We start from the raw sequence: 25,393 nt of genomic DNA, 5'->3' as shown, positions 1-25,393 counted from the left end.
ACCAGGAACAGGAGGAATAATAATAATAATAATAGTAATAATAATAATAATAATAATAATAATAATAAAGAAGAAGAAGAAGAAGAAGAAGAAGAAGAAGAGGAGGAGGAGGAGGAGGAGGAGGAGGAAGGCGGATGATAGATGGTCATGTAATATTCCAGTCATGCTCACCTTGTCAGTAATTATGAAGAAGAGCCGCCGGGATTCAGATTACATTTAATTGTTTGTCTTAAAGCGGACACCCAGAGAGAGAGAGAGAGAGAGAGAGAGAGAGAGAGAGAGAGAGGCGCCCTACACGTTCTCACTTTTCACTCACCTTACTGTCTTTACTTTAATTTTAAGTTTTTTTTTTCAAGTGACGTTCATTAATTAAGCCCGTTGGGTAATCATAGTAGTAGTAGTAGTAGTAGTAGTAGTAGTAGTAGTAGTAGTAGTAGTAGTAGTAGTAACAATTGTAGTAAAAACAACCACAAAAGAAATAATCAACAAACAAAAACATACAAGACAACAAATACAAATAAGATACCAGCATAGTAATAAGGAGACGAACACACACACACACACACACACACACCACACACACACACACACACACACACACACACACGCACATACACACACGTACGTACACACGAGTCGATAATCTCACCCTAGCAACACGCCTTGCCTCACACACACACACACACACACACACACACACACCACACACACACACACGAGACGGGGGTTCTCTGCGGCAGGAGCCAGACTCGGGTTCCTCGCCAGGCTGTTCCCGAGAGTTGCTATCGATCTGCTGGCTGAAGACATAGCACAGTACTACTTGAAGATGTGTTTCCGCCCTCCTCGTCTCTCGCCACGAACTCACTCATGCGGGGGGAATAAAAAAAGAGAAGGAAGAGAATGAGGAAGAGGAGGAGGGCTACCAAGAGAAGGGAGGACATGCAGAATAGGAGGAAGAGTAAGGCTGAAGAAGTATGTAGATATAGAAAATAAATACGAGTATGGAATTCACTCAGGCGAAGAAAGTAAAAAACGGAAGAGGGAGAGAATGAGGTGAAGGAGGAGAGAGGTGGAGAGTAGGAGGAAGAGTAAGAGAAGTAAAAGAAGTAAGAGTAGGGGGATATAGAAGAGCAGAGGATTCACTCAAGCCGGGAAAATAAAAAAGAAAGAGAATGAGGAGGACTAGCAGAAGGAGGAGGAGGAAGAAGAGGAGGAGGAGGGAAGTGTGGGGAAAGGAAAGAGGAAGAGGACTAAGAATGGACGGAATTTGGGGGTATTTTTTTGTACCTACTCTTGAATAGTGCGTGGTGAGAGGGGAGGGGGAAAGAGAGAGGGGGGAGAGGAGGAGGGTATGTGCGTGGGGTGTGGATGCGTGTGTGGATGTCAGAAAGAGAGAGAGAGAGAGAGAGAGAGAGAGAGAGAGAGAGAGAGAGAGAGAGTGGAGGGGTGGGGGCGCCAAGCATAATGAGGCACGGGGCTTGGTGTCCAGCAGTACTCATAACACAGGCGGGCAGTGTGTATGTAAATGCTCCATAAACATCTTACTCCCCTTCCTTTTCCCTCTCTCCTGCCCCCTCCCTCTCTCCTTCCTCCCCTCGCCTCTTCCTTCCTCTTCTCCACTTCATAACCTTCCCTCTCTCCTTCTCTCCCTTGCCCCTTCCTTCTCCTCTCCCCTTGTCCCTTCCTTCTCCTCTCCCCACTTCGTCCCTTCCTTCTCCTTTGTCCGTCCTTCCCCTCTCTCTCCACTTCCTTCCCCTCTGTCTTTCCTTCCTCCTCTCCCTCGTTCCTTCCTTCTTCCTCTCCATAGCCCCATTCTTCTCTCTTTCATTTTCCCCTCCTTCTCTTCTCCTCGCCCCTTCCTTCCCCTCCTTATCCTGCTTACCTCCCTTTGCCTTTCCCTCATTGTCCCTCCTCTCTTCCCTTTCCCTCCTCCCTTTCTTCCCTTCTCCCCTCGCCGTTTCTTCTTTCCCATCACCTCTTTAACCCCTCCCATCGTCCTTCCTTCACTTTCCCCTTCTTCCTCCCCTCCTACGCCTTCCCCCCTTCCCCTCGTTTCTTCCCCCACAACTTCCATCCCCTTTGCCCTCTCCTCTCCCCTCGCGCCTTCCTCTCTTCCTCTTTCTCCCCTCGTTGTGTAGCAGGACAGGGAGTATTTCTCGGAAGCGGGGAGGAAGTGGGGTTCGGTCCTTCCCCTTTAATTTCTTGGAAACCTAAATAACTAGCCTTGGGAGGGGAGAGAGGGGAGAAGGGAGGGAGGGGAGTGCGCATCATGTGGAGTCTTCGCTGCCCCTTTGAAGTTACGGATTATCTCATCATCGTTTTGTTCCCTTGCCTCCCTCTGCGTGTGTGTGTGTGTCTGTGTGTGTGTGTGTGTGTGTCTGTGTCCTTCGTTCCTTCCTACACCTGTTCTTTCGTTTCCTTTGGTGCGTGTTTCTTTTCTCGTCTTCCATCCCTTCCTTTGTCTTGTTTAGTTTAATTTTGGCTTCCTCTTTGTTTTGTCTTTTTTTAATGTTATGTTCTTCGTTCCATCTTACTTCTCTTTCTTCGTTTCCTTTACTGTGTTTCTTCTCTTGTCTTCTGTTTCTTTCTATCTCTTTCTTCACTTTTTTTTTCTTTTCTACGTCCTCTTTCGTATTTTTCACTGTTTTTGTTTCCTCTACTTTTCCTTTCTTTTTCTTACCCTGTTTCCTGTTTTTTTTTCTTTATCTTCCTTTGTCCCTTACTCTTCTTGTTTCCCTCACTCCCTCCCTCGTCTCCATCACTTCTTGTTTCCTTCAATTTCTTCTTCGTCTTCTTCTCAGTACTTCATGTTTACGTCTCGGCGCCTTATGACTTCTGTGTTTAAGCGCTAATAACCAGTCACCCCATCAGTCAGTCAGTAAGTCAATTAGTCAGTCAGTCAGTCAGTCAATTATCCTTGTTTTCCTTTTTGATGTTCTCATCCTTGTAGTCTTCACTGTCATGTCCTTTCATTGTGTTCTTATGATATCCTCTCATTGTTCGCCGCCTCTTGGTTCAACATTTTTTTTTGTTTTTTTTTTTTTGCTAGTTTTCTTCCTGGGATTTTGCTTATCCTTTCTCCTTTAGGTTTTGTCTTGTTTCGTCTTCATCATTTTAATTTATTGTTCCTGCTTTGTAATCGTCTTCCTTCGTTTTCGTCCTCACAGTCTTTTTCTTCTTCTTGTCCTTCCTTGCTTTGCTTTTCATTCATCTTATTACCATTTAATTGGACGAATATCTTTTGGAAGTCTAAATTTGTTGTTTTCTTCGTCGACCTCTTTGCTTTCCTCGTCGTTCTCTTCGCCCTGTCCTCCCGTGATTCGTCTTTCATTCCTCCTAATACTGTTTAACTAGGTTGATATTTTAGAGGCTTAAATTCATTGTTCTTCTTTATCATCGTCGTTTTCGTATCCCCTTCCATCGTCTGTTTCTTATAAAAATGTTGAACTAGACAATAAACTTTTAGGATTTTAATTTTTTTTTCGTTTTCTTGTGTCATCGTCTTTCTCTTCTTCCTCGTCGTTCTTGTTTTCATCGTCGTTTTTCTCCTCTTCGTCTTGGTTCTCTCGTCGTCCATTGCGCTTTCCTGAAAATTTTCTAATATTGTTTAACTTCACAATAATCTTTTCGAAGTCTAAATTTATTGCTCTCTTCTTCGTTGTCGTCTCTCTCTCTCTTCCTCGTCTTTCCTTCTCGTTGTCTTGTTCATTCCTCTCTCATGTTATTTAACAATACAATAATCTTTTTGAGAATTTAAATGTTTTGCTCTCCTCTTCTTCGTTCTTGTCTTCTCGTCTTCCACCTCCTCGTTCTTTCGTGGTCCCTCTGCTCGTTCCATCCTCTCGCGGCCCGTCGCCCATTCCTCTTAATACTGTTTTAACTAGACAATCGCCTTTCGGGAGTTTAAATTAGATCTTGGTGCGCTGCAAGGTAGGTCGAGCCCCAGCCTTCCTCCAATTTCCGTGTTAGAATCATTGTTTTTTTTTTAGTCTTATTCATTCCTACGTTCTCTCGATTCTCTCACGTTAAGCAGAGGAGAAAGAAAATTTGGACATGTTTTTTTTAAAATATCTACAAATTTGTCATTGTTTTAAATTTGTGATAACCGATAATTCACTTCACATAAAAGCACAAGGCAAGATTTTTACAAGCCTGTACAGGAAAGAAAAAAAAGGGAATAAAAGATCTTTCCAGTGTCTATCCTCTGTAATGTTTAGCGATGGCTGTAGAACGATAGGAAACAAATAGCAATCAAAAGGCTAACGTTAAAAAAAAAATACAAAAGCTGGTGTGTTGTGTTAATTGCAGGAGAAAAAGTTACAAAATTCTCAATCCTCTCTCTCTCTCTCTCTCTCTCTCTCTCTCTCTCTCTCTCTCTCTCTCTCTCTCTCTCTCTCTCTCTCTCTCTCTCTCTCTCTCTCTCTCTGTCTCTCTCTCTCCACTATTTTCCGGGGTCCTTCAGGGCAAATAACCTTCTGTATTTGTTGCCAGGAAGGGTGCCAACGCTACTCCCGGGTAACCTTTACAAACATTAGTGGATATTAATGTTGCATGTCTATTAACTTCATTACAAGCGATTCCCTTAGACCACTTAATCTTTACTCATCCCTTCCCTCTGTGTATTCACCCTACTCTCACTTCCTTGTCTTACTTTCCCTCCTCTTTCTTCTTTCCTCCTGTTTCTTGTTTTCTCTTTTTTTTCTCTCTCTCTCTCTCTCTGCTTGTGTCCCTATATCCCCTCTATCTCTTCTTCCTCCTTACCTTACCTTCCTTCTTTTTTTCCTCCTCCTTGTCCTACTCTTTCCCTTCTTTCTTTCTTCCCTTTTTTTTGTTTTCTCTTTTTACTTATTTTTCTCTACGTCTTCCCCCTCTTTCTTCTTCCTTATTCTTCCAGCTGCTTTTCTTCCTCTTCTCTTGTTTTCCTCCATCTGCTCCTCATTTTTTTTCCTCCTGTTTATGTTCTTCCTTTCTTCCCTCCCTGCTTTCCTCCTCCCCTTTCTGTCTTCCTCCTTCTTCCTACTGACTTTATTTCTCCCTTCCTCGCTTCCTCCTTGTCTTCCTCTCTCCTTCCTTCATCTTTCTTGCTATATTTCGTCTTCCCTACCCCTCTCCCTCTCTCTCTCTTGCTCCTTGCCTGTCTCCCTCCCTCCTTCCTGCAATCTTCATTTTTCCCTTCCTCTCTCTCTCTCTCTCTCTCTCTCTCTCTCTCTCTCTCTCTCTCTCTCTCTCTCTCTCTCTCTCTCTCTCTCTCTCTCTCTCTCTCTCTCTCTCTCTCTCTCTCTCTCTCTCTCTCTCTCTCTCTCTCACTCTCTCTCTCTCTCTCTCTCTCTCTCTCTCTCTCTCTCTCTCTCTCTCTCTCTCTCTCTCTCTCTCTCTCTCTCTCTCTCTCTCTCCTCCGTCATCCTCTCCCTTCCCTGCTCCTCCTCCTCCTTCCTGGTGCTGTCCTGGAGAAGATGTTACGTGAGTCATTGTGGTGACGGGATTGGGCGTGACGTCTTTCATTGTATTTTTCTCATAAGTTGTGTTGCGTTGGCGTCGAAGTGAGAGGAAATGTGGTGATGTATCAAGAGTTGGCGGAAGAAATGGAGTGTTTTTTTTTTTTTCCTTGTGTGTGTTATGTTTTGGTTTTGGTTTATGGTTTGGTTTATGTTTGTCTTATGGTGTTTTCTTTGTGTGATTGTTTTGTTTGTGTTTAAAGTTTGTGATTAAGAATATAGTGAGGGGTTAAGTCAAGGTTATTGACCGATTTGTCTCTTGTGCTGAGAAACTAAAAAAAAAAACTGATGATAAACATGAACAATAACAGCGTTGGCATGTTAATTCATAAAAATTTAAAAACGAGATTATAAAAATACAGGGATACTAACTAATAATTGTTACTTGTGCTGAGAAACGAAGAAAATTTTAATAAACATAGACAGTAACACCATAGACACATTAATTCATAAAATAAAGTTAAGAATACGAGATTATATAAAAAAATTATGATATTGACTGAGAATTATTACTTTAGGTAAGAAATTAAGAAAAGATTATAATAAACGTACTCAATAACAACATAGACACATTAATACATAGAAGTTAAAAAATAAGAGATTAAACAAAAAACGAGCAATGACTGATCATCTTGTTGATATTATTTCCCACTCATAAAAAATCACCAACTAAATAAAGATTAAACACTGAAAAAATTCCATGAAAACAAAATAAAGAAAACTAGGTAAGGCATCAACAAGTGTTCCTGTACCAGCGACCTTAACAATGACCTTAACCCCTTGCCTGACCCCACCACTGACCTTCCTCCTCCCTCGCTCCCCAGGTGTTCAATCTGTCCGGCCAGGGGAGGTGAGCCACTTCCTGCCGCGCGTGCTGGAGCTGGGGTGGCCCGACCAGCTGGCCCCCGCCCTGGAGCGCCTCTGTTCCATCTGCAAGGCCCTGGACTCCTGGATCACGCAGCACCCGCAGCACGTCGCCGTCCTCCACGCCAGGTGAGTCACGGCAAGCTCAGGTGAATGAAGAGGAGTGCAGGTATTGTCATTTTGCTGTATTTTGTTCATTTTTTGCTGTGTTTTGTTTATCTTATTTTCTATTTGTTTGTTTTTCTTAGTTTTGTATCTGTTTATTTGTTTATTTGTCTGTTTATTTATTCATTGATCTACTTTATTTATTTTATTTTATTTATTTATATACTTTCATGAGTGAGCTGATTTTAAGGTTTTTTTCTAAACTTTATTTTATTTAATATTTCATAGCTATCTATTGTTTTATTCATTTATTTGTGTATTTATTTATATAACTATTTATTTATTCATGTAATTTTCTTTTCCTGTGCCGGGGAGTTGTTCATCTATACCAGATTCCTGTGTCATTTCGTTTTCATTACCACAAATAACTGTACTTAGTTCCCTCCATTAACTTTACATCCTTCCACCACACCTACCTCACTGTACGATTTTTTTTTTTTTTTTGAGTCCCTTTTTTTACTCTGTTCTCTAACCTAACCACTCCACACATCACCCTCACTCGTCTGCTGCAATATCGTCAAAAGAAGCATCTCAGTTCACGTGTCACCTGTAAATTAGCGTTGTTCACCATGAGGAAGTGTCGGAGGGGGACTGTCAGGGCGATAGGAAGTTTAGTGGATTCAGTCGAGTGATTGGGAGGAGGAGCTGCCTGGGAGAGGACCTGGTTGAGGCTTCCTTTGGGGCCTCTCACAGAAGCGACACTCCCCTCAGATCAAAGGAGAGAGGCAAAGGGTGGGCACAGGGTAAAGGGGGGTGAGGGGAAGGAGAACCATGACCCAATTTGACAGGAGTTCATGGTGTGTGTGTGTGTGTGTGTGTGTGTGTGTGTGTGTGTGTGTGTGTGGGAAGGTAGGTGTGTGGTTTTATTTCTCCTTGTTTCTCATTGGAATTCTTTTATTTGTTTGATTTTTTTTTCTCTTTCCTTGCATTGGTTGAAGTAGTTTGGTCTCTCTCTCTCTCTCTCTCTCTCTCTCTCTCTCTCTCTCTCTCTCTCTCTCTCTCTCTCTCTCTCTCTCTCTCTCTCTCTCTCTCTCTCTCTCTCTCTCTCTCTCTCTCTCTCTCTCTCTCTCTCTCTTAAATAATATTTTGACTTACGTTGACTATATTTAGTTTGACACACACACACACACACACACACACACACACACACACACACACACACACACACACACACACACACACACACACAAACACACACACACACACACACACACACACACACACACACACACACACCACGTAAAGAACAGACACAAACCCCGCTATACACAGAACACATTCCACGCCATACATATTCCAGGGGGCGGCTCTGCACACGTATTCATACAACCCGTTACAAATGTGCGCCTGTGCATACATACATACATAAAGAGAATACACAAACCCAGTCAAGTCCAGAACACATGCATATTTTAGTTTTTTTTTTTTTTTCCCTCTTATCCCCTCTTGTTTTTTTGTTTTTTTTTTTTCCCTGACAGGACACGGTGACTGATGGCTTAATATGCTCGCTAGTGATGAGTTTAATATACAGTATATATATACCACACATTTACCTGAGTTTACCTGAGTATACCTGTTGATCTACGTTTCCCGATGCGCGTTTGTTTCCCTTGTTTCATTACTGTCCCTCAATCTTTGGTGATGAGTTTATAATAGATCAAGTTAGGTATACCCCACGTTTACCTGTGTTTACCTGAGTGTACCTGAGTGTGCCTGTTAGATTGATTTACTGCACGTACTGAATTCTTAACATTCGTATCTGCTGGAGAAGACTGGGTTAGGTTAGATTAGGTATACCCCTTGTTTACCTGAGTTTACCAGTGTGTGCCTTTTATATTCCTTTATTGCTCGTACTGAATTATTTACATGCATATCTACTAGAGAAGACAGTTTGGGTTTGTCATCCTCCACGCTGTAGCCACTTTCCACCAAGAAGAGACTAGATGTTACGCTTTCTGATGTGTCTTTGTTCCGTCACTCTGTCTCACTTCCGTCAAACTAAGGAAATAGTAAATGCTGCCTTATTGTACATTTAGAGACTTGTTTGTTTGCTTTCTTTTCTATTTTATTTACATATTTCTGTCCTTATTAATACTCGTGTTGTGTGATTGAGTTAAAAGCTACCTTACTCAATTCGAATTAGTTACTTGTTTTTGTTTTCTTTTGTGTGTTTGTTTGTTTTTCCTTTTCTATTTTATTTACGTATTTCTGTCCCTATTAATACCGTGTGATTGAGTTAAAAGTTGCCTTACCCTACGTTTAGTTACTTGTTTGTTTATTTGTTTGTATATTTTTTCTTTCGCTATTATATTTCATTTACACATCTCCGCTTATAATAATATCGCGTGATTGAATTAAAAAGTTGACTTGGGTTTTATTTATTAGTTTGTCGTGTAATTAAATTAATTGTACATACATATAATTAATCTCTCTCGTTATTTATTCATTACTATGCTCATGTATGTTTTTTCCTGTGTATTTTTTTTTTTTTTTTATCATATCCTGTATACTAATGGAGCGGCCCTACAAGTCTGCTGCTGCTGTTTGTTCCTGCCGTGTGAAATATTCTAGTGTATTTCTCTTCTCTCGTAGTGTTGCAGAGTGTGGTTCGGTCCTACAAGTCTGCTGCTGTTTGTCCCTACCAAATAAAGTATTCTAATGCATTTCCCTTTCCGTGTGTTGTTGCAGAGTCCAGCCCTACAAGTCTGCTGCTGCTGTTTGTTCCTACTATGTGAAGTATTCTAATGCATTTCCCTTCCCTTGTCTTGCAGGGGTGGCTACGAGAAGCTGGGCGTGGTGGTGGCGGCCTACATGCACTACAGCAACATCTGCGCCTCCACGGACCAGGCGCTCGACCGCTACGCTATGAAACGTTTCTTTGACGACAAGATTGGCCAGCTGTACCATCCCTCACAGAAGAGGTACGTGGGGGGTAGTCCTGCGTCTTGAGTTCCTGGTTTTATTTCATTCTCTTTCTGTTTCTTTTCCGCTTCCTTTTCCTAACCTAACATAGCATAACATAACAAAACCTAGCATAACATAACATAATCTTTTCCAAACCTAACGTGACTTTTTCCTAACCTAACCTAACTTATTCCTAATTTAACCTAACGTTACCTAACCTCTTCCTAACTTAATCAAACCCAACTTAATCTAATCCTTTCCTAACCTACTTTAACTTTTTTTCCTAACCTAACCTAACCCTCCCAAAAGAGGTACGTGAGGGTTACTATCCTGGGTTTTGAGTTTCTGGTTTTCTTTCTTTTTCTTTCGTCTTCTTTTCGTGAAAATGTTTTTTTTCTGTTTTTCTTTTTTTTTTTCTTTTTCTTCCTTTTTTTCTGATACCAGCTTTGTTTTAGCGTCTTATTGGCTTTTCTTTCTTTCTCTCGTATCGCTCCTTCTTTCTCTTTCACTCTCTTCTTTTTATATTTATTTGTCCTCTTTTCTCTTATTTCGTTCCTGTCAGTACCGTGTTCCTTCTTTTCCTCCTTGTCTTCTTTCTCTTGTGTATATATATTTTTTCGTTGTCAGTGCTTTCTTCCTCCTCCTCCTCCTCCTCCTCCTCCTCCTCCTCCTCCTCACATTTCTCTTCGTCCTTTCCTCAAGCTCTCTTAAATTGGTTACCCTGCTTTAACTTTTCCCCAGTAAGCAGACGTTCTTCGAGGCCCACAGCTTCTGATGGGACGGTGGTGGTGGTGGTGGTGGTGGTGGTGGTGGTGGTAAAATGCTGCAGCCTCCCCATTCACTCTCCTCTCACCACTCCTCTCTCTCTCTCCCTCTCTCCCTAACAATTCTTCTTTCCTTCTTCACTCATCTTACTCTTCGTAACTCCTCTCTCCCTTATCTCCACCTCTTCTTTCCCTGTCTCTGTTTCTCTCCTCTCTCTTCTCCTCTCTCTCTTCCCATTCCTCTCTCCTTAACTATTCTTTCCTTTCTCACTTCTCTCTCCTTCATTTTCCTCTTCTCTCCTTCTCATGATTACTCTCCCCATTTCTCCCTCTTCTTCCTGCCTCACCAACCCTCTCTCCCTCACCACTCTTATCCTCCCTTTATTATTCATCTTCTCTCCCTCACTCCTCTCCCTTTCTTTCTCCCTCTCACAGGACCCACTCTCCCTCCTGTCCTCTTCCCTCTGTGGTTTCAGAATCTGGTTCCTTTCATATATAAATGTTTTCACTCCCCCACCCCACACTTTCTTTTTCTTCTTTTATTTTCGTTCATTCTTTGAGGTTTAGAATTAAATGCAGCTTTTATCTTTTGTGGTTTTAGTAAATAATGTTTTTTTTTTTTTTTGGTCTGTGAAGCGTTTCCATGTTTGTTTGTTTTTTTCATTATTCTTTATATTTTTATTTTTATTTTTATTTTTTTTTTTTAGGTTTGGGAATGCGTATTTATTTCATGTCTTCAAGAAGTATCCTCTCTCTCTCTCTCTCTCTCTCTCTCTCTCTCTCTCTCTCTCTCTCTCTCTCTCTCTCTCTCTCTCTCTCTCTCTCTCTCTCTCTCTCTCTCTCTCTCTCTCATCAGAAATATTCAAGGTGCCTCATTATATTTCCTTTCCCTCACAGAATTAATACTTATTAGGTTTTCATCACATTCACGATTCATGAATTTATTTGAGGTGAAAAAGAAAAAAGAAGAAAAGTCTACCTTGCATTCAAGAGTGAAATATATATTTTTTTTCCCTCCTCGTGTAATCACAGGGAAAATGTTTTTATTATAATGTGCGGGAAATAAATGAATCCTGTCCTTTTATTTTTAGGAGGAATTTTCCCGTACGGGGCAAAGAGTAATTAATTCTAATGCAACTCACCTTAAAATAATTAACGTGTGATATGTGGGTGATAAAGCTTGTCGGAGAGCGGGGTGGACTACAGAGGGGGAGGATGGGAAGGGGAGACGAGGTTGCGGAAGAAGGGATGACCAAGCCGAGGAGGAAAGGAAAGGGAGCTAGATTGGGAATTAATAGAAACGTTACGAGAAATGAGGGAAGACGGTACAAGGTTCGCGAGGAAAAAAAGGGACCACTAGTTTGGAAAGGAAGGGAAACTATGCTTATAAGGAAAGGAAAATGTGCTAGGAAGGTTAGGAAGAAAGAGAAACGTTGCTAGAAGTGAAGGAACGAAGGAGGTACAGGTTTGCGAGGGAGGAAAGGGAAAACTATTTTGGGAAAGACTAGAGACCATGGTCATAAGGAAGGGAAAAAGTGCTAGGAAGATTGGGAAGGAACAGAGGCGTTACTTGAAATGAAGGAAGACGGTACTAGGCTCGCGAGGAAGAAAACGGAATACTAGTTTGGAAAGAAGGGGAAACTATGGTGATAAGGAAGGGAAAGAGTGCTACGTTGGAAAAGAAGGAAAAGGAATAAAGGAATACAGTTCTGGAGGGAGACCTGGTTTGGGGAGGAAGAGCTAGGGTACTATAGGTTAGGTTAGGTTAGGAAATGTATACTAGACTGAGGAGAAAGTGAAGTTTAATTATTACTAGATCGATAAGGTGTTTTATTTTCCCTCTTATTTTGCGGTCTTTAAAGTGAATGGTTGTTGTAAAGCTTTTAATACATAGTTATTGTAATTTGGACCAAATAAAAAGTATTGTAATGTATCTATTAGGCAGAAAAGTATCAGTGGACAGTAAAACTATCCATCTATCTATATAATTGGGGACGTATAGGTCAGATAAATCTATGAGAATTACCTTAGATATCACGGCTACTGAGGAGACAGGTAAGTCTGTGGAAATATCGTCAATAAATGTTCTTCCTAGCTGTGTCAATCAGAAAAGGTATATCAGTGAACTTTTTATTTGTTTCTTCACATGTAGTTTCTTATTTTTGGGCCAGCACCATTATTATTGAGCTTTTTTTGTCTTTTTTTTTTCCTCTCATGTTTGTGCTCTTGGTTGGACCCTTTAGTACGTAAAGATAATGCGAATAAAATTAATGAAAAATAAAATGCGGTTAGCCATTGTTACTGAGATTTCTTTTTTTTTTATCTCTTTATTTTCTCATTGTTGTGTTGAACTACCTAGCACGTAAAAATAAATAGATAAATAAGTGAGATAAAGAATGATAACCATTATTATTTGTTTATTTATTTTAATTTTATTTTTTTAATTTATTTATTTTATTTTTATTCACTTATTTTTTTCATTATATTTTTTTACTCACTGTTGTACTTTTAGTTGAAGTCTTTAGCACTTGAAAATTTAAAAAAAAAAGAATAAATAAATGAATAGATAAAAACTGGCTTCCTATTACTTCTAAGCTCTTATCTTCTCTTTTCCTTTCTCTTTTCTTTTTTTTTATTCATTTCTACTCACTGCTGTACTCTCAACTGAACTCCTTACCGCTTAAAAAAAAAAAGGAAATAAAAACTAAAAGGAAAAAAATTTACCTGGATAGCCTTCACCACAAAAAAAAAGTAAATAAAAGTAAATAAAACGAAAAAGGAGAAAGATCACACCTGGCTAACCTTCATCGCCTCCTACAGGTACGTGCACTACTTCGCGGGGCTGCTGTCCGGGGTGATCCGCATCAACTCTAGTCCCCTCTACCTGAACACTCTCATCCTGGACGGTATCCCGCACTTCGAACCCCGCGGAGGCTGCCATCTCTTCATCAAAGTAAGTCGCAGGTGTAGCAGCAGTCGTAGTAGTAGTAGTAGTAGTAGTAGTAGTAGTAGTAGTAGTGGTCGTGGTAGCAGTATCAGTAACCAAATATTGAGGTTATTATTTGAGGAGAGGAAAAACATCGAAAGAACGAAATATTATACAATTTTTTTAAGGGAAATAGAAGAAAAGAAAAGGTCATAGTGTTTCAGGGATTCTTTTTTCCTATTGTTTTGATCTTCGTGGGCTTTTGTTTCTCAAATTAGTCTTGATGTTTGGATATCGCTGCAGGAGAGATTGCTGTGAGTGGAACGGTTATGGTGAATAGTGGTTTTCAGGGAGAGAGAGAGAGAGAGAGAGAGAGAGAGAGAGTGTGTGTGTGTGTGTGTGTGTGTGTAGTGGGGTGAGAGGTAAGCTAAGTCAGCTCTGCCTTCTCCACCAAGGCGTGTAATCCCCCGAAACAACACCAACAAAACACACACCACACACCAAAAACACACACCAAACACCACGAAACACCTTCTCACAAAACCCCTTCAGAATAAAGCCCCCTTCCCCCCCCCCTGACACACACACACACACACACACACACACGCACACACACACACATTTTTGATACATATATATACGAGTATATGAGAGGAGCACTGGTCTAGGCCACCAAAAGAACGAAAAATAAAGTTCACTGAAAAAAAAAGGCCTGCTAATAAAGTCTCTCTGGTAAAAAAAAAAAAAAAAAAGGCTGAGTGAAAAGACAAACAAACAAACAAAAAAAAACTAAGACACCCCAACACACAACCAAACCCTAACCTAACATAACCCAACCCAACCTAACCCAAACTAACCCAATACACATACAATACAATACAACACACATACAATACAATACTAACATAACTAACATACTACTAACATACAATACATATACAATACAATACTAACACAATACACACCTAAACCCTAACCTGTCCTCTCCTCCTTCAGATCTACCAAGGAATGACTCCAATTTACACCTCGGGAATCTACAACTTGACGGAAACGATGAGGCAGGTGACGCTGGTGTTTGAGATGGGCGTGCAGCTGCGTGGCGACATCCTGCTCAAGGCTTACCACCGGCGCCTCATGCCCGCCTCTAGGGAAGTGATCTTCAGGATGCAGTTCCACACGTGCACTGTCTCAGAGAAGGTGCTCTCCTTTACCCGGAATGACCTGGATGACGCCTGCAACGGTACGTGTTTGGCCTGGAGGAGGAGGAAGAGCAGGAGGAGGTGGTGGAGCTGGAAGAGGAGAGGATGAAGAGGATTAGGAAAAGGAGGGGAAGTTGTAAGATGATGAAGAGGAAGGGGAGTTGGAAGAGGAGAAGGAGGGGAAGTTGTAAGATAATGAGTAGGAAGGAGAGTTGGAAGAGGAGTAGAAGGGGATGTTGTAAGATAAGGAAGAGGAAGGGGACTTGGAAGAGGAGTAGGAGGGGAAGCTGTAAGATAAGGAAGAGGAAGGGGACTTGGAAGAGAAGTTGGATAAGAAAGAAGAGAAGAAGGGGAATTTTAAGAAAGAAAATGCAGTAAAGAAAGGTGACTGTGAAGGGGAAGAAAGGCCAGTTCTAGAAGAGGGAGGAGAAGGAAAAGGTTTGTAAGAGGACGAGAAGAAGGGGAGCTGTTGGAAGAGTAGGAGGAGGAAGATGAGTTGTAGCTCAGAAAGGTGGCAGTGGAGGAGTGGGAGATGTAAGAGGAAAGAGGTGGTGGTGATGAAGGAGGAAGGGGAGGAGGAGGAGTTGAAAGGGATGGTGGTATAGAAGGAAGAAGGGGAATAGCAAGAAGAAGATAAACAGTAGTTGAGAAGAGAAAGTGATGGAGGGGCAGAATAAGAAGAAGAGAAAGAGAAAGAGAAAGAGGAGATTAGTTTGCGTTAGTGTGTGGGTGAGTAGGTAAATAAATGTTTCTTTTTAATATATTGAAGGATTTTGATGTATGGATGTCTTACCAGTAGTATCATTAATAGTAGTAGTAGTAGTAGTATCACCGTTATCATTATCAATTTGTATAATCTTATCTATTTATTTTTTGCTTTTTTCCCATAAGGATAAACAAAGAACTTCAAATATTTCATTACCAACATAATCACATCAGTTTCCAGTACAAGGCATGGTTCATTTTTCTATATTAAGTGTTGATGATGCTATTTTACCCTCACTTCTCTTTCCAGGACATCGTATCAATATATCAAAGCAGCGGAAATCATGAGCTGCAATTTTAATTTCACGTTCCATTCATCTGTAATTTTTTTTTTTCTTAATTTTCTTTTGTACTTTTTTTTTCTTTATTTTTATGTTGCTTATTTTTATTGTTTTTTTTTTTTTTTAAGGTGTGCGGTTATTGTTCTCATTTATTTTTCTTAACAAATACAGAATAAGTGAAATGATAAGAAAGAATGCGCATATAAAGAATGTCAGTGCTAATGTTTGAATGGCGATTGACGTTAAGCCAGTCTATAAAGATCAGAGTTAATGAGAGCAAGAAGAAACAAGGAAAAAAGGAATAGGGAGATCTGTTGTTAAATCGACTCTCCTTCTATCATTCCATTTTCCTTTATAACTGAAGCGAAAGAACAAAAGAAAACGTATGTGAAGAGTATCAATGGTGATGTTAAAAAGACGACTGATGTATAGAGACCAAGTTAATAACCGGAAAAAAGAAAGAGGAAGAAGAGAAGAGCAAAAAAGAAGACCTGTTGTTAAAATGTCTCTTCTATCATTACATTTTCCCTTTCAATTCCCTTCGTTTCAGTTCGGTAAATTGTCTTATGCTTCGTCCCCATAATTGCTTTGATTGGTCGCAAATCTGATTTCAGCGTCTGATAATAAGAAAACGTAAAAGTCTTCATCTTCTTGTCGCTCGGGGAGAACAAGAGAGGACGCCTTGTATATTTCCAGCAACTCAGCAAAAACTCAATCATATTTCGCTCCCTGAAGTTCCCTAGTGACGTTAATTCATACTTCTAATCTTATTACGTCTAATTCCGATATAATTTTTCCGCCTGGCATTCTTTTTCCCCGCCTGCCATTCCAGGATTAAAAGAACATTACTGTTGGAAATCGTATTTATAAACATGAAAGAACCGACGATTTCGATCCACGGAAGCAACTCTTTTGATACTGAGGAGGGAGAGAAGAGTGGGAGAGGGAGGGAATGCCAAACCCACACCCATACTCACAAGCAGCAAGGGAAAGGACAGTGTGAGAGGACAGGAACATCACTCAAACATCCACTTCCATACCTACACCCATTATTCTGATACCAATTGGGAGGAGAGAGAGAAAGGGGGAGAGGACAGGAACAGCACACCCCTACACCCCTTCCACCCATACCTGTCCACCCTCACCCTTACACACACTCTTTCGTTTCCTCGTGTAATCCTCACCACCCTCCACTCCCTTTGCCAAACTGCCAGTGGGTGCGTACATACATATACTCCACATTCTCCTACACCCTTTCCATTTTAATCACTAACTCCTGAATACAGTGAGCTGCGGGACAGACTAAACACTCCCGGGCGTTCCCCTCGACTGTAATCCTCGGCCCTTCAGTGTGCGGGAAGTGGAAGACAGGGGAAGACAGGGGAAGACAGGGGGAAGACCTCACCTCACACCACTGCCCTTGTCTCTCAGTCACTCCTCCCTGTCACTCCCCTATGGTATTCCCCCTGCCTGCTTCTGTCTTTCCTCCTTCCCGTGACTTCAACTCCTTCAAGAGGGAGATTTCAAGACACTTATCCTCCAGTTTTGGATGATCCCTTTTTTGACCTTTTTATGGGACTGGCACCTCAGTGTTTTTTTTTTTTTTTTCCTCACTCGTTTGGTTGCCCCTGTCCAGTGCTTTTCTTAAGTGAAAAAAAAATCTCCCCACTCACCACTCCTGTCATTCACTCCTCTCTGTCACTCCCCTGCATTATTCCCAGACATCACCACTTCCCTCGTCTATCACTCACTCCTCTCTCACTCCCTTGTGCTGTTCCCTCAGGTCTTACCACTCTCCTTCCTCTGTCAGTCATTCTCTCACTCCCCTGTTATTTCTCAGACATCACCACTCCCCTTGTCTATCACTCTGTCACTCCCAACTGTTATTCCCTCAGACATGAGGTTCCCCCTGGATGGCAGCGTGGAGCTACACTTCACTCACTCCCCCGAGGACAGGCCACGCGCGGTCTCTAACGTGTCCTGCGATAAGTCCCCCTGCGCCATCGCCTCCTGGGACTCCTACGAAAACATCAACTTCACAATGGACCAAGTGGACGAGCAAGGTAAAGTCCTGTTACATTTTCTCTTTTGATTACCTGTGGACGCTGTGTTACTTGCTTCTTGTGTTACTTTTTTTACCTTTTTTAAATCTACTCGTATATCTTAGGTGTGTTTGTGTACGTGTATATATATAGTGTGTGTGTGTGTGTTTAAGTGTGAGTGTTTTTTTTTTTTTAATGTGTGTATGTACGTACAGGTGTGTGCGCGCGTGTACTAATTAATAATGGTTGGTGTTTGTCTGTCTGCATGCCTAAATGAAGTGAGAGAAGGTATGTAGTTGTAATGAAGGTTATCGATTGCAAGTTAGTACGTAAGAATGACTGAAAGCTAACATAAATAAATAAATAAATATTTTAAATAAATACACATGTGATACAAAAAACTCACGCATTACAAAAAAATAAGGGGAAAACTATAGAAAACTCTTAACATCACGATACACCAAACTCACTGAAAAGCAAATAATACAGACAGGAACAGGAACTAAAAGATACAAGATATGCACCATTCTGAAGGGGGTGGTGAAGGGGAAAGAAGGCGGGTTAAGGAGATTTGACTAACTTCTCTGAAAACACAATAAATATCCGATTGTAGGAAGGGGAGGAGGAGGAGGAGGAGGAGGAGGAGGAGGAGGAGGAGGAGAAGGAATTAGGAATATATGTAGAGAAAGAAGAGGTGGAGAAGAAAGAAGGTACTAGAGAAAGAAAAGGAGAAAGAAAAAATTGAGAGAAAGAGAAGAATGAGGTTGTAGGAAAAAAGAAGAAACGAGAGAGAGAGAGAGAGAGAGAGAGAGAGAGAGAGAGAGAGAGAGAGAGAGAGAGAGAGAGAGAGAGAGAGAGAGAGAGAGAGAGAGACAGAGAGAGAGAGAGAGAGAGAGAGAGAGAGAGAGAGAGAGAGAGAGAGACAGAGAGAGAGAGAGAGAGAGAGAGAGATTATCACCAACACAAACACTCCTAGAAGCCATAACCTAATCTAAGCCAACCATCTCCCTTAACAAGCAGCTTCCTGCATCACTGTATTTGCATCTGTCTAAATACTTGAATACCTGGCGTGATTAATGAACAGATGCGGTGATTAATTTCTTCTCGGCTCCCAGGTGACAAATGGCGGTCCTCTGCCACCTCACTAATGAACCCTAATGTTCCCTGAGTCACATCAACTCATCCTGAACTCATCCATCGTCTGAGTACATGATATACCTCTTGTTGATGTTGTTTTTGCTGTTGATATTATTATTATTATTATTATTATTATTACTACTATTATTATTGTCCAAATAACCTAAGCTCACTCCCTCCAACAAATATTTCTCGCTGTAATTCACCTGATATTTGGTAGATTAGATTATGTTAAGGTTTGGTTAAGTTAAGTTGCGCTACGCCACAAGGAAGCGTCGCACGTCACAAGGGTCACAAACATATAGCAGTTCTTACCACTTAATTGCGTTTAGCATGTTATTTTAACCTCCATTAAGCGCTGCAGAAAATTTCACCATCATAGCATAACAAAACCGCAAAATGGCCGTCACAAAACACCAGACTCCGATGAAAAGCAGGAGGGAACACGAACCATCACGAATGAAACAGTTACCCGTCCATCTTTTGTGTGCGCGCCTCGACACACAGACACACAGACACACATGCAGTCCTGTAGCACATCTCCTTTAACCCCGCACCGCTTAACCTACTGAATCACATATGGATTTCCTTCACCAACAAGCCCAGCAAGCATGTAACTGTCCAGCCTGTCGCTACGTGCACATCGGATTGTGAAAAGTGGAGTGGGGATCCCCAAGACTTCATCAGCTGGGGCGGGGTGAGCGGCAGTGTGGCAGGGCGGCGGGTGTGGCGGCGTGAAAGGGTGCTTAGTTAAGTCTGCGGAATATACGTGCAGGGGTGGTGAGGCCAAATGGTAGTGCAGTGAAGTCGTTGTGTCCGCTTTTGTGTGTTACTGATTCATATTGTTTCTTTGTTCTTATTCTGAAGTTGTGAGTGTTATTGCTAGTTCTGTTGCTCTTTTTTTTTTTTTCTCTCTCTCACTTACCATCCAGTATCTGGTGTCCATGTATCTTTCATTATATTCAGTACTTGGGAGTGTTAATATTGCTGGTCTATTCTTTCATTCTTCTTTCATCCTCTCCCTATTCCTCACTCACCTCCATTTCAGTCGTTCATTTCTCTGTCTTTCTCTCCCTGTTCATGTTGTTTATTTCATTATATTCAGCACCTGGGAGTGTTATTATTGTTGGTTTAGTTTTAATTTTCTTTATTCCTCTTTCTACTCGACACTCACCTTTACTCGTCCTTCTGTTCCTGCACTTATATCTCCCTCATCTTTCTACGTTGCTTTATTCAGTACTTAGGAGTGATATTATTGCTTGTTCTGCCTTCTCCCTTTCTCTCTTCCTTATTTCCCCTCATTACCCCTCGTCCTACTCTTTTTTTCTCCCCGATGTTCTCCTTTATCAACATACCAACGATTTCCTACTTTTCTTTATCCATTATCCAGTCACTTTGTTTGTGTACTCTTTCATGCTTCTCCTTTTCCCATTTCCTATTCTCCTGGCTCCCCTTATCTCCCTATTTTTCTTATTTATCTACGGTCTTCCACTAACATTCCTTCGTCTTCTTACTTTTCATTATTCCTGCTCCCTTCAACACCCTCCTGCTCTTCCTGTTCTCTTTGTGTTCATCTTCTTCTTTAGCTTACGTGTTGTCAGATTGGGTCGACAAAAAATATAAACGTGAAAAGTAAGGTGAAGTTGGAGGAGGAGAAGGTAGACTGGGAGGATAAAGGTATGATGACAATAACGATGAACAGTAAAATAATGATGGCAAGGACTATGATGAAGGATAAAGAATAAAAAAAATCATAAAAATAACAGAGGAAGAAGAGATTAAGACCACAGTAATGAAAGAAAAGAGATGAAAAGTAGCAATATGATTATTAAAAGTAGGGTAAAGAAAATGAGAAAGCAATGAAGGTACCAAACTTTCATGAACGTAACAAAAAGGGATGGAAAAAAGAAAGGGGGAAAGAAAAGACAGGAAAAAAAAATACTTTGGTAACAAGAGTCAAGAACCTTCCTTCTTCCGTAAAACTTTAAACTTACCAAACTCCTGCTTCGTGCTGACGTCAGAATCAATCAGTATGCAAATTAGGGAACAAGAAGAACAACAAACAGCATAAAAAAAACCCTACACACACACACACACACACACACACATCTGGTCCCAGCCTTCTCTCATCACCATCATTAGCCATCTGTCGAAACCTTATTAGGGGAGTCAGCACCTTGTAATTCGTAAAAGAGCCTCCCCAAGGTGAGCTTAGATATTTCTTTCACCTTCCTGACGCCACGGGTAAACTCAGCACTCAGGAGGTGACAGGTGGTGATCAGGTGACAAATAGATGGTAAGGAAGTGATAAATAGCTAAACATATAAAAAGATGAAAATAGAAGGGAAAATGATAAGTGATAGGTGGTAAATTTGTGTTGACAGATAATAAATAGTTAAGCAGGTAGTAAATAAATGACAAATAGGGAAAAAGGTGATTAGTAGATGGTAAATTGATATAAACATCTAATAAGGTGGTTAGTAGATGACAAGTACAGTAGGTGGTTAACAAGTAAACAGGCGGTAAATATATCTAAACAGGTGGAAAAGTATAAACAGGTGGTGAATAAGTGGTTAATAGGTAGTAAACAGATGGTAAGTGGGTGTAGACAGGTGGTTAACAGGTAAACAGATAGTAGGTAAGTGTAAACAGGTTATAAACAGATGTAAACAGGTGGCAAAGAGGATGTAAACAGGTGATAGATAGTGGAGAACAGGTATAGAAGGGAGCAGACAAGTGGGAAATAGAAAATAGTAAAAAAAGACTGCAAACAGATACTAAACAGGAAGCAAATAAGCAAACTATCCACATTCCCTTTTTAACAGAATCAGCCACGTGGAAATTTATTAATACAGACGTTCTCAGATAAAGTAAGAACCAAAAATATATGAGAAGAAAAAAAAAACTTCCAACCTTGAGTTTAATTAATGTAATATGTTTATGCAAGAGAGGAAAAAAATACCAGGAGGCTAGAATGTCTGTCTGTTTGTAAGCTGTTTTTTTGTGTGTTTGTACTTCTTAATAAACGAGCAGTTAACGGTAATGTAAAGTGCGTGTGTGTGTTCTAATTGAATTACTTCTTAACCTTATTCAGGATGTTTATAAAGGCCAAACTTGTGTGTTCATACATATTTACAGAGGCCAAACTTGCTTGTTCTTCCCCGCGTCTTAATTAATGAAGGGGTAACAATATAAAAAGAAAATACACTGGAGTTTAATAATGTTATGGGTGCATTCAGGTTATTTATACAAGTTAGTGTATCGTTAGCAGTAGAAGAGAAAAATTATATTAAATTCCTTTCTTCTTTACTTTCTTTTTTTTCTTTTAAGTTTATCTCTTTAAATATTCTTATCCTATTTGTCTCATACTTCCTTGTTCATCCATTGTTTCTTCTTTCCTCTTTCCTTTCTTCTTTATCTTCCTTTTTTTTATGTTTATCTCTTTAAATATTTTTATCCTGTTTTGTCTCATCCTTCCCTGTTCATCTCCCTTATTTCTTTTTCCCTTTCCTTTCTTCGTAATCTTTCTTTTTCCTTTTCTCTTCCGTTCTTTTAAAATATTCCTCCTATTCTTTATATCCAGTTCTATCTTCATCTCCCTTATCATTTCTTTTCGCCGTCTGCTCCTTTCGTAAAATTATCTTCATTCTTTCTCGCTACTTTTGTTCCATTTTGCTTCGCAGTTCCATCTTTTCTCGAATTTCGTTTCAGAACTCTCTTTCCTTCTTTTCTTTTACCTTTCCTGCTCTTCATCATATTCTTCCAAAACACCTCCTCCTTTCTTTTCTCTTCCATATTTCTACTGGTATCAAATTTTTGCTTCCATCTCTCTCTCTCTCTCTCTCTCTCTCTCTCCCTCTCTCTCTCTCTCTCTCTCTCTCTCTCTCTCTCTCTCTCTCTCTCTCTCTCTCTCTCTCTCTCTCTCTCTCTACTCTGCCGCTTCTGTTTACGGTGCGCTTCGGTATTTACATATTCTTTTCCCACCCACGACTCTTCCTTAAGTTAGGACTCCGACCAATTTGCATTAATGTTTTACAAGTGGTGGTGGCAGTGGTAGTGGTGGTGGTGGTAGTTAGTAAGATGTAAGTGTGTGTGTGTGTGTGTGTGTGTGTGTGTGTGTGTTCTCTCTCTCTCTCTCTCTCTCTCTCTCTCTCTCTCTCTCTCTCTCTCTCTCTCTCTCTCTCTCTCTCCTCTCTCTCTCTCTCTCTCTCTCTCTTTGCTATCATTATGTTCCAAAGTTTCACAGAGAGAGAGAGATTGAGAGAGAGAGAGAGAGAGAGAGAGAGAGAGAGAGAGAGAGAGAGAGAGAGAGAGAGCATATCAGATTTGAGAAAGAGAATAAGGCAAAGAATACCACCAGAAATATGAAGAAAAGGAGATATTACTGGAAGGAATATGATGAAGAGGAGACGTAAAGAGAAGGAAAGAAGGAAAAAGGGAGAAATCTAAAACGTAATGAAAGAACAGATAGGAATATAAAGCAAAGTGGAAGAAAAGAAACAGGGAAAAAGAAAAGTATGAAGAATGAAATTTTTAAGAGAAGTGGAGGAGAAAATATAAAAATGAGGAAAGAGGAATAGGAAGTAGAATATTGAAGAAGTGAGTGAAAGGAAGATAAGGGAGGAACAGATAAACGTAAATTAGAAAGAAATATAAAAGAGGAGAAGGGGAAGAAAGAGTAAATACAAGATAAAGTGTCAAAAGAAAACGTGAATGAAGTAGTGTAACGAATAAAAAATGATAAAAATAAGGGAAAGAGGACAAAGATAAACAAAAGAAGCACGAAAGACAGAGGAAAATGCAAAAGAAGTTAGATAAAAGAGGAAGAGTGAGATGGATAAAAGAAGAAGAAAAAGAGATAACTGGATAAATAAAGAAAACGAAACAAAAAAAAACAAATCGAAGTATATGCAGAGATTATAAAGTGTTGGATTTCAGAGTGACTTCATGACTTCACAAATAATAAACCGCAAAAAAAAATAACCTTGACAAACCTTCCTTTTTAGTGATTTGCTCTCCTCCCAACACCAAAAAAATAAATAAATAAAAATAATAAATAAAAATTCCAGCTAAAATGCTTAAAGTGAACGATTTTCTTACCTCTTCTATTTTTTTCTTATCTCTTCGTGTGTTCCTTTGCTTTCCTTCGTCATTTCCGGATTTATTTGAACGATATATTTCGGACCTAAATCGAAGCTGTCGCCATTAGTTCATTTTCTTCCGAAGTGAATTTAACTCAGCGATAAATTTTGCCACCATCTCTAAAAACTGACGAATTGACACACACACACACACACACACACACACACACACACACACACACACACACACACACACACACACACACACACACACACTTGTAAACTTGTCTTATGTGTGTTTGTTTGTTTGTTCTTCCTCGTGTTTGTCTTGTATACGAATCTTGGTGCCAGGCTGATTAATTATTTGAGTGTGTGTGTGTGTGTGTGTGTGTGTGTATGTGTTTACGTATGCTGGCTCTTTCTTTGTGTGTGTGTGTGTGTGTGTGTGTGTGTGTGTGTGTGTGTGTGTGTGTGTGTGTGTGTGTGTGTGTGTGTGTGTGTGTGTGTGTGTGACTCAATTTAAAGCCCACACAAGCCTTCTAAAGGTCAAACAAGGTTAGATTTCTCTCTTGCACTCTCTCTCTCTCTCTCTCTCTCTCTCTCTCTCTCTCTCTCTCTCTCTCTCTCTCTCTCTCTCTCTCTCTCTCTCTCTCTCTCTCTCTCTCTCTCTCTCTCTCTCTATCCGCTTTTCTTCATCTTTCTGTCCTCCATCTGTCTCCTCTTCTCTCCTCTCCTCTCCTCTCCTCTCCTCTTCTCTCTGTTCTCTTCTCCTCTCCTCTCATCATTCTTCCCCTTCTCCTCTCCCACTCTCCCTCCTGTCTCTTTCATCTCTCCTTTACTCTCCTTTACCTTCTGGCACACCATCTTCCTTCCCTCCCTCAGCTCTCTCCCTCTCTCACTACCTCTCCTTCTCTCCCTCCCTTTCTCTTTCCGCTCAACAGCGCACACACACACACACACACACACACACACACACACACACACACACACACACACACACACACGCACACGTTGGATTGCACATTTTGAGTTACAAATGTTGCACTAAAGGTGAAGAGGCGCATGTGTGTGTGTGTGTGTGTGTGTGTGTGTGTGTGTGTGTGTGTGTGTGTGTGTGTGTGTGTGTGTGTGTGTGTCTCAAAAGGGAAAGGGTAAAGAGATGAATATGTGTACTTGGTGATAGTGGTGGTGATGGTGATAGTGGTAGTGGTGGTGGTGGTGGTTGTGGTGGTAGTGGTAGTGGTGGTGATGGTGGTGGTGCTTAACAGTTTCGATAATTAACTTAGACAAGGTGACACCTCTTACCTGCCTCTCCTTAGCTCGATCATCTTACCACTTGTTGCTAGGGGTTCATTGCCCTCCTCCTCCTCCTCCTCCACCTCCTCCTCTTCCTCTTCCTCTTCCTCTTCCTCCTTCTCCTCTTCCTTCTCCTCCTCCTCTTTTCCTCTTCTTCTTCTTCCTCCTCCTACAGGTTTTTGTACATTATGAAATGAGAATGACAAGAGAAAGGTTGCAAAGAGAGGAGTTTGAAATTAGTGATGGTGATGATGACGAGAGAGAGAGAGAGAGAGAGAGAGAGAGAGAGAGAGAGAGAGAGAGAGAGAGAGAGAGAGAGAGAATTCATCCACTAGTCCTTGAGAAAGCTAATAAAACACTTAGACCTTCCAATACCTTCAGCTAAACACTTTCCTCTCACACCTTCATGCCGTCACACCCTTATCACAGGTAACCACCCTACCTCACCTTAATTACCTTGTACCTTTCCACCTC

The 25,393-nt window shown here is 40.7% G+C and overlaps 2 protein-coding genes across 18 annotated transcripts in view; both read left to right on the top strand.

Moving 5' to 3' along the window:
• The window catches only part of LOC135112115 (tensin-1-like), a 151,312-nt gene extending 144,855 nt beyond the window's left edge, over positions 1-6,457 (top strand). For all 7 annotated transcript variants that reach the window (XM_064026124.1, XM_064026118.1, XM_064026122.1 and 4 more), the window contains exon 6: positions 6,320-6,457. In XM_064026124.1, coding sequence (XP_063882194.1) covers positions 6,320-6,349 — 30 coding nt within the window. In that variant the 3' untranslated portion in view covers positions 6,350-6,457. The remainder of the gene's footprint in view (positions 1-6,319) is intronic.
• LOC135112114 (tensin-1-like) overlaps positions 6,354-25,393 on the top strand; it is an 86,953-nt gene continuing 67,913 nt past the window's right edge. For 10 of the 11 annotated variants that reach the window (XM_064026107.1, XM_064026111.1, XM_064026116.1 and 7 more), the window contains exons 1-5: positions 6,354-6,488; positions 9,296-9,445; positions 13,013-13,145; positions 14,115-14,358; positions 17,259-17,426. In XM_064026107.1, the coding sequence (XP_063882177.1) occupies positions 9,336-9,445; positions 13,013-13,145; positions 14,115-14,358; positions 17,259-17,426 (655 nt within the window). In that variant the 5' untranslated portion in view covers positions 6,354-6,488; positions 9,296-9,335. Of the gene's footprint in view, positions 6,489-9,295; positions 9,446-13,012; positions 13,146-14,114; positions 14,359-17,258; positions 17,427-25,393 lie in introns of those variants that run through there. The other variant, XM_064026117.1, reaches the window with a different exon arrangement.

The sequence above is a fragment of the Scylla paramamosain genome, chromosome 23 (assembly GCF_035594125.1).
Source record: "Scylla paramamosain isolate STU-SP2022 chromosome 23, ASM3559412v1, whole genome shotgun sequence".
Classification (NCBI taxonomy): domain Eukaryota; kingdom Metazoa; phylum Arthropoda; class Malacostraca; order Decapoda; family Portunidae; genus Scylla; species Scylla paramamosain.
This window is presented reverse-complemented; position numbering and strand designations above follow the sequence as displayed.